General features: G+C 46.6%; 1 protein-coding gene across 5 annotated transcripts in view; it reads right to left on the reverse strand.

The window, feature by feature from the left end:
- Window positions 1–9,547, reverse strand: part of PCDH15 (protocadherin related 15) — a 538,462-nt gene that overhangs the window by 88,740 nt on the left and 440,175 nt on the right. For all 5 annotated transcript variants that reach the window (XM_033515678.1, XM_033515674.1, XM_033515677.1 and 2 more), the window contains 2 exons: window positions 5,232–5,537; window positions 4,062–4,286 (listed from right to left, as the gene is read on the reverse strand). In XM_033515678.1, coding sequence (XP_033371569.1) covers window positions 4,062–4,286; window positions 5,232–5,537 — 531 coding nt within the window. The remainder of the gene's footprint in view (window positions 1–4,061; window positions 4,287–5,231; window positions 5,538–9,547) is intronic.

Raw genomic sequence — 9,547 nt, forward strand, 5'->3', positions numbered from 1 at the left:
CCCCAGGACACTCTGCTGCCTCAGGGACAGCTCGGTGTCCCCCAGGTCCTTCCCCACAGAGCTGCTCCAGCAGGGACCCTCCAGCCTGTGCTGGTCCCTGGGGCTGCTCCTCCCCAGTCATTAATGAACAATTTAAATAATCCTGGGCCCAGTATTGAGCCCTGGGGACACCCCCAGTGACAGCCTCCAACCACACCCTGTGACTATGATCATGACCCCTGTGATCATCCAGTTCTCAATCACCTCACTGCCCCTCATACTCATTTTTTTGGCAGTGTTAGAACTGAAACCCTCTTTTTATTTATTCTTCTTTCTTGTTCACTTTGAATCCTTTACATGAGACAATGGCTTCATTCCACGACACAATGTCCTTGGAAAACTCCAAAGCAAACCAATCCCCAACCCAGAAAGAAGAGAAAAGCATTTCTAAAAAGTAGAAAGAGGCAAAATAATACAAAAATAATGCTGGTAATAAGAAGAGGACGAAACAACATAAAATATGCAGAGGCCTTGCAGGCCCCATGATACATAAATTCTCATTATTTGTGTTTAGCAACACATTACTCAAGTAAGAGCAACTGTTTCTGTTAACAAACCCTATTACCACAGTAGTTGCTTCCAAAAGCTAAATCCTAATAATTTGAACTGCAAGGATTTTGCTTTTTCCAGTACTGGGAATCATCTGGATTGTGAGGGAATGTGTGGGTACAGCAAGAAGCAAAACAAACTCAGCCCTTTCAGCCCCCCATGTCTTCTTTCAGCTTCAGGGGAGAAGTTAAGAAAGCAGTCAAAGGAATCTGAGAACAGGGAAAAGAGAAAAATGTTGTGTTGGAGGTGGTGGTAAGAAATCAGTGCTACTTAAAGACTACTCCTCCTAGGAAATACTTAAATGGATGCAATAGTTATTGTTCTGTGACTCCCTGAGAGGGGTTGGAGTCAGGTGGGGGTCAGGTTCTTCTCTCAGGGAACGACAGGACAGAAGGAAACAACTTCAAGCTGTGCCAGGGGAGGTTCAGGTTGGATATTAGGAAAGATTCCTTCACCCAAAGGGTGGCCAGATATTGGAAGGGGCTGCCCAGACATAGGTGGAAGTTCTCAGAAGATGTGTGAATGTGGCACCTGGGGACACAGTTTAGTGGTGCAGGGTTAATGGTTTTACCCAGTGATCTCAGAGGTCATTTCCAATTAAATGATTTTATGAATTCATTGATTTACCTTTGGCTTTCTGTGCCAAGGGAGTCCTAGGATGTCCTTACAATGCAAGGAGCCTTTTGGCTGCAGCAGAGGCCAATAACTTGTTTCATCCTGACATGAGGGTACAGATGAAGTTATTCCTCCTGCAGTGAAAGCCCTGCTCTGCAATCTGTGCCTCGACCTAGTTCAGGGCAGGTTAATACAAACTATTTGTAACTTGTCATGCCAAGGGCTGGGAGTCCAAAGAACAGCCCACTGTGCATCCCCCTCCTGCAGCCACAGGGAGCAGGGGGCTCTGGGTGTGCTCATTCTGCTGGATATCACACAAATGATGGACAACACCATCAGACATCCATAGCTGCTTAACAGAATTCCATTACCCAGGAAAAATTACAGCTTGCAGTGAAGAGCTGGGCTGGGAGAAATGACAAATGTGAGTGGAGCAGTGGGAGCCCCAGAGGGCTGGAGACCTCAGTAATAACACAAATAAAGTTCTGAGGGTTGGAGGGGCTGGATCTGTGATGGTGACATGAGCTTGGCCCCTTGAGCACTGCCTCTGCTTCCTCCCTAGTTCAATTTTGTGTTACATTGGGGACTGTGGGGCATTTGCACTTGGTTTAGTTCCTATTTGGGCTCTCAAACCCTGTATTAAAGTAATTACTCAAAGCCCAGCCTCTAAATAAAGGGAAAGCTCAGGAACTACTCAGAGGAAACACACCCAGTTCCTGCAGCAGGAGCAGGAGGTGCTGAGTGGGAGGGAAAGGTGACCTGTTCTTGTTCTCACTTGGTTTCAAGATTCTGCACCCTGCTGCTGCTGCTCTGACTCTTGGATCAGCCTTCTGAGGTGTCTTGAGGACCCTTCCCATCCAAAACAGGGATGGCAGCACAGGGTTCTGCCTTCACCCTCCACCCTCTCCCCCACCCCTGTGAATTTTATATCTGGGAAGTTCATCTTTAAGCACAAATCAAACCATCCAGAAACCTCTTGTGACCAATGTTCAAAATACCTGCCACCTGACATAAGACCTCCTAATGACATCTGCCCAACACATTGAGATATTAAGTCTGTTTTTTCTGAAAGTCCTCCTCTGTTCTCTGTCCTATCTTTCACTCCAGGCTGGAATCTAAGCACCATCTTCATCTCAGCACTTAAATAATATTTGATTATGTTCCCTGATCTGTTGCAAACTCAGCCTGTCACTGAGGATGAAAACACTCACTTCAAATTGGATTTATTTTCTTTTTCATTAGAAGTATCCCTTGCTTGTCCTCCCGCCCAGGCCCTGTTCTGCCCCCAGCCAAACACACTTTTACTCCAAAATTGTTAGTTCTGGCTCCAGCTTGGTATTCCAGCCTCTCCAAAACATCATCACACTCCCATTTTGTTGCTCGTGTGTGGGAAGAATTTCCAGGAGAGCAAGAACTGATTTTTTTAATCCTATTTATCACCTCCCTAAATTCCCTATTCCTACAGAACCTCCTTTGAGAGTGCACAAGCTGCTGATACACTGAGGCCACTGAGCCAAACTGTAATTTTCCCTGACATTAATTAATACAGTCAACCACACAATCAAACAGACAACAGCTTTTCTCTGAACACAATCCTACCTGAAAACCTTTAAAAAACCCAACAAACCTACCCAAACTACTCTTTCAAAAATTCAGTGTGCTGGGAAAAGGTTTCTTTTAGGAAAAAACCTGAGGTTTGAGCAGTTTGCTCTGTAAAAGTCCAACAGAAGAAACTCAGGGAATGATGGAAAAGGTGCTTCCTGTGAACGACGTGGAATGTGCTGGGGAAAAGCACAGATTATCCAGGAACAGGTGACCTGCACCTCACACTGAGACATTTTGCAGACAGAGAGGCATCAGAGAAGCCTTCTGGCATTGTCACCAAAGCTAATAATGGGAGACATTTACTGTCCTAAAAGAATTGTGAGCTTAGTAGAGACTGACAAACAAAATTACTCAAAACCATGTGGCAATCCAAGCACCTGCAGATACAGAATAAGCTGAACCCCAGACTGATGAATACTTTTCACAGACACATTTAAACTGAACATTTGTGAGCTGTGCTTTTGGTCTTGCTGCAATTTTTGCTCCTTCACTAAAATCTGAGCAATTAAAGTCTCTTCTCTCCCACAACTGCTGAAGCATCTGCTCAAAAGGACAGAATGACTGACAGAGCTGGACCTTTGGAAATGCCAGGGGCAGGATGAAGGCATCTGAGCTCTCCTCTCCTCTTGGACACAGGCAAATGAAGATGGGGAAGTACTTCTGTCTCAGCTACAAACACTTATCATTTGTGGATCATCCCCAAACAGACACCAGCACCCCCATATTCCTGGGGAGGCCACTGAAATCCTAAGGTGAGGCTGTAGCTCACTGCAGTTCATGGTGCACTAGGCACTAAATCAGGCTGTTTCTTTGCAGTTGGATTTTCCAGCAGCAGAATCTGGAATCCAGGATGTACTGTGCCACACCAGCACTCAATACACCCCAGTTGGTCTTAAAATTACAATTTGTGGGATGAAAAGTGATTGTGTCTCAGTGTCACTTTTGCAAACAATTCCATGAGGGGTTTATTTCAGCCTTTTAGGGATTCTAAAGGACAAAATGTCTGTATTTGTGTCAGGTGTTCTTTGATTTCATAAATCCAGGATTTAACTACGTAATTGCACATGGGAAAATAATTACAGCAGTTGTAAAGTGTGTGTTTAACTGAACAAACAGCTGGCAGAATAAGACTGCTACAAGTGAGATGCAGGAGAGCAGAGAGTGCTGGTGTTTCCTAAGGACACCTGCATGGTGATGGAATATTCTGGCAAGACTGGGAGAGGATGCTCTTGGCTGAGGAGTGACCTCTTTACCTTGACTCTGACGGTGACAGTGGCCAGCCCAGGAGGCATGGTGCCCTTGCTGTCAAAGGCTTCCACGAGGAAGGTGAAGGTTGCTTCTGTGTCAGAGAAGGACTCATAATCCAAGGACTTCCGGAGCGACAGCTCTCCTGTGTGCTTGTCCAGGGCAAAATACTGCTGGGCTTCCTCAGTGCGGATCCTATAGTTCACATCAGCACCCAGGTCCACGTCTTTGGCCTGCAGGGAACAGAGGGACATCAAACAAAACCCATTCTCACAAAATATTCCTCTGAGATTTAAAGGGCAAACTGTTGGAAACATCTTGAGTTTAGTTGTGTTGTTGGAATTGTATTCAATGTGCACAGACATAAGGAATGAAATTCACTGAAGATTTGAGCCATGGGAAACAAGCACAGCGTTCTGGGGAAATGGCAGTGGAAACTCAATCTGGCCTTAGTTCTCCTCCCTCGGCACCTCCTATTGGTGACTGTCAGGATCACAGAATCCCAGAATGGTTTTGGGCTGGAAGGGACCTTAAAGCCATCCAGTGCCACCTCTGCCATGGGCAGGGACACCTTCCACTATCCCAGGCTGCTCCAAGCCCCATCCAGCCTGGCCTTGGACATTTCCAGGGATCCACAGCTTCTCTGGTCAACCTGTGTCAGCCCCTCACCACCTTCCAGGTAACAATTCCTCCTGAACACCTGATTTATATCTCTCCTCTTTTAGTTTAAAACTCATCCCCTCGGCCTATTGCTATCTGCCTATCTGAACAGTGGCAGTATAGGTTTTGCTGTTTCATTGTTTGTTTTTATTAATTGCTATTATTTCCTAAATAACCTTGTCTTTAAAGGGTTTTTTTGGTACCTGGCTAAAGGCCAAGCATTTTTCAGACTCACAGAATCCCAGAAGGGTTTGGGTTGAAAGGGATATCAAAGCCCAGCCAGTGCCACCCCCTGCCGTGGGCAGGGACACCTTCCACTGTCCCAGGCTGCTCCAAGCCCCATTCAACCTGGCCTTGGACACTTCCAGGGATCCAGGGGCAGCCACAGCTTCTCTGGGCAAAAAAACTTGCCCCCACACTCCACAATCTTTTATTGCAGTCTCACTGCCAAGTTGAATAAGAACCCTGAATATTGCAGAACAAACACGCACCACCTTCACTCACTGATGCTTCCTTACCTCCAGCTGCAGGAAGACAGTTCCTGGTGGGAGATTTTCTGGCACACAGACAGTGTAGGAGGCATTGGTAAACACAGGGCTGTTATCATCAATATCCAGCACCTTGATGGCCAAGGTGAGCGTGGAGCGCCGGGGGTCCACAGCTCCGTCTGTCGCCTCCACAATGAGCTCGTAGTAATCCCTCACTTCCCTGTTCAGTTTCACTGCTGTGTAAATGCTGCCGTTGGAGGTGATCCGGAAAAGGTTCTTGAAGTTTGCCAGGCTGTAATGGACTTGCCCATTGACCCCAGCATCTGCATCTGTAGCCTGAAGAGACATCAGTAAAACCATGGATTAATGCACAAATTGCAAACCCCCAAGGGAGACGACCACAGGAGAGAAACCAGGTGAGGCAGGGAAGGATTCTGCCTCCCAGGAAGCTCTCCTGTGGTGTCCAGGAGAGCTTGTTAGGGGCAGCTTGCCTCTCTCTGAGCTTTGACTGAAGATAATACATCCCACAGAAACAAATGGCTCCATTCCCAGTGACAGAAGCCAGGCTAACTGGATCCCAGCTGGATTTCTTCAGGAGAAAAGACACATTTAGTTGCTCAGCCTTGGAAACTTCTGATAGAACAAGAGGACATGGCCTGAAGTTGTGCCAGGGGAGGCTCAGCTTGGACACCAGGAGGAATTTCTCCATGGCAAGGGAGCTCAGGCCTTGGCAGGGGCTGCCCAGGGAGGTTTGGAGTCCCCATGCCTGGAGGTGTCCAGGGAAGGGCTGGACGTGGCACTCAGTGCTCTGGGCTGGGATCAGGCACAGGCTGGACTCAATCCTGGAAGTTTTTCCAGCCTAAATGATTCTGGGATTCTATCTTACAATTCTCTGGACTTCAACACAAAATGAATTTGATGCTTGTGAAGCCAAGCCCTCAAACAATTCTGATGCTGAAGGATCTTCAGAATTGGGTGGTGTCTAAGAGGAATTTTTATTTAACACTGATGTACTGTTTCATTGCTGCCCAAATACTTATGGAATATGAATTTAGATGAAGGATCAATACAGACAGACAGAAGGGACACATCAGTTAGAAAGTTTCTTTCCACTTAACACATTTGTCACACTCAGTGATATTTTCATTGCTGCTTTCTGAAGAACTTAAATTTCTGTTTTGTTCATCCTGTTCTTCACACCCAAACATTATCACATTTCATTCTTATTCTTCCATGCTCATAACAGGCTGCTGATTGCCACAGAAAACCATTGTGATCTCTTTAGTTGGTTCACATACTGAACCAAGCCTCAGATTTCAGTGACAGCCAAATAATTCTTGTGATCACATAATTATAGGGATGGACAAAATTAATAGGTTTTCATAGAGCTCTCAGGTTGAAATGCTGACCTGTTATTTTGCCTCCTCTTAATTAAATTAGGGCATGATGAACAAGGTTATGTAAATTAAACAAAGGGCACTCTGTGAGCAAGCTATTCTCATTTATTTGCCTTTATGAATGACATCTGTGAAGATCATAAGAGATTTGCATGTTTTGTTTTCAGAACAGTTGCTGGGAATGCTTAATTCCAGTGACGGTGTTCATTGTAAGGCTTGGTAATGAAACCATTTATCTTGCTAGAAATCAATTAAAAGTTAATTAAAATTGCTAATAAGGAAAAAATCACTGTGTTTCTTCCCTGCATTACATCCATGTGCTAAGGAGGGCTTGCTACAACTTCATTCTGACTGGTCTATAGGTATACAGCATCCTTCTAAACCACATCTGTCAGCTGGATTTGCTTAATTTCCAATCAATTTAATTTCCTTTGTAGAAATAACAGATCTAAACAAAAAAACAAAAAAAACAAACAACAAACCAAAAAGCCCCTTAGGAATCTCCAAGAGTAGTCTGAAATACACCTATAATTGGAAGCCGTGACAAAAAAATTCTTGTGTGACAACACTTTTGTATCAGGTTAGTTTGGAGGGATATTTTAGAACAGATAAACTTGTTTAGGAAAGGAAATTAAAATTACTTTCAGATATATGGTAGACTTTGCAACTGTGAATGTTGTGAACTCATTTGTGCACATCCTTAGGCAGAAACACCTTTGCCACATTCTGGAGGACTGATTTGATCCACAGAATCCCTGAATAATTGAGGCTGGAAAATCCCTCCCAGCCCATGGAGTCCAAGCTGTGCCTCATCCCCACCTTGTCCCCAGCCCAGAGCACTGAGTGCCACGTCCAGCCCTTCCCTGGACACCTCCAGGCATGGGGACTCCAAACCTCCCTGGGCAGCCCCTGCCAAGGCCTGAGCTCCCTTGCCATGGAGAAATTCCTCCTGGTGTCCAAGCTGAGCCTCCCCTGGCACAGCTTGAGGCCGTTTCCCCTTGTCCTGTCCCTGTTCCCTGGCAGCAGAGCCCGACCCCCCCTGGCTGTCCCCTCCTGTCAGGGAGTTGTGCAGAGCCAGAAGGTTGCCCTGAGCCTCCTTTGCTCCAGGCTGAGCCCCTTTCCCAGCTCCCTCAGCTGCTCCTGGGGCTCCAGCCCCTTCCCCAGCTCTGGACAGTGTGTCCCCTGCCCTGGACACGCTCCAGCCCCTCCAGGGCTCTCAGGGCCCAGAACTGGACCCAGCCCTGGAGGTCCCTCAGCAGGGCCAGCCCAGGGACCCCTCTCCCCCCTGGGCTCCTGTCCAGCCGCTGGCACAGCACCCCCAGGGCCTTTCCTGACGGGCCCTTTCCAGCCCCTCTGCCCCAGCCTGGAGCTGCAGGGCTTGGGGTGACCCCAGGGCAGGACCCAGCACTTGGCCTTGCTGAACCTCAGCCCATGGATCCAGCCTGTCCTGATGCCTCTGCAGAGCTTCCTGCCCTCCAGCACATCCACACTCCCACCTGGCTTGGTGTTCTTCACAAACTGACTGAGGGTGCATTTCACCCTCTCATCCAGATCGTTTATGACAAAGATATTAAACAGATATTCCCACAAAGATTAGCAAGCAAAGCATCATCATTAAATCCAATTATCTAATTGGATAATTTGGATTATACCACCATAACACTGATGAAGAATTATCATTTTTATCACTAAACTTGTAGAGAGATAATGTTGTCTTTATGGATAAGAAAGAAAAGGAGTTTAATCTGTTTCCTACAAAAATCCTGTCTTGAGGGTCCACAACTGTTCCAACATGGAATTAATTTCCCAGAGCCTCTCAGAGCCAGTGGGAAGCAGCTCCTTGGATAAGGACTTGCTGTTGGTGTGGACACTCTCTGTCCCTCTTTGCAGTCATCACTTTGTACCAAAATGGGCAACTTTAACCCAAATTTCACCCCCAGATATGTCACCAACAGGTACAAGACTTGCCAGGAAATGCGGGAACAGCAGGTATGGAAAATGGGGAGCTTTCAGAAAGTTCTGCTTCAAAAAAACAGCCCTGGTAGAATTTATCCTTACCCTGAAAACAGAAACCAGTGACATCCCAATAAATGTAATCCCATTTAGTCATTACCAACATTGGTAATGACTAAATTCATTCCCTGAGTGAACAGGTACAGAGCTGGGGAGAAGCAAGGGAACAGTTCATTCCCATATAACCTGAATCCTAAAGAAAGTCCCAAAGCCAAGGAGAAAACTGCAGGACTAAAAAGAGGTGAGAGTATATTCCTATGCAAACTCATTCAAGGCTTTCCACCACAACTCATCCCCAGTGATTTGCATAAAAAATATGGTGAGAATCCTGAAGTTTTGGCAGGTAAAAGGGCCACCAGATGACAGCAGACCTTAAAATGAGCTGCAGATATATTTACAGACAGAAAGCTCTTCACAGCCTTGCAGAGGTTGCTCCTACCCTGACACGAAGCAGCAGAAACAGCACCTGTGATTGCTGGAGGCAACACAGCCCTCAAAAGCCACTGGGGACACAGGCATCACGGAAACTAAGACCAAAAAACCCAAACTAGAATAAAAAAAACCCCAAACAAGAGGAGACTAACTAACAAAAAGAGGTAAATTACAAAAGGAATGGAAGAGATTCCAAGACAGGACCATAGAGTCTCTGTATCTCAAATGCTGGCCCATTTCTACCTCACCCATTTCATAGAATCCCAGAATCCCAGACTGGTTTGGGTTGGAAGGACCTTAAAGCCCATCCAGTGCCACCTCTGCCATGGGCAGGGACACCTTCCACTATCCCAGGTTGCTCCAAGCCCACCCAGCCTGCCCTTGGACACTTCCAGGGATCCAGGGGCAGCCACAGCTGCTCTGGGCACCCTGTGCCAGGGCCTGCCCACCCTGCCAGGGAACAATTCCTTCCCAATATCCCATCCATCCCTGCCCTCTGGCACT

The sequence above is a fragment of the Parus major genome, chromosome 6 (genome assembly GCF_001522545.3).
Source record: "Parus major isolate Abel chromosome 6, Parus_major1.1, whole genome shotgun sequence".
Taxonomy (NCBI): Eukaryota; Metazoa; Chordata; class Aves; order Passeriformes; family Paridae; genus Parus; species Parus major.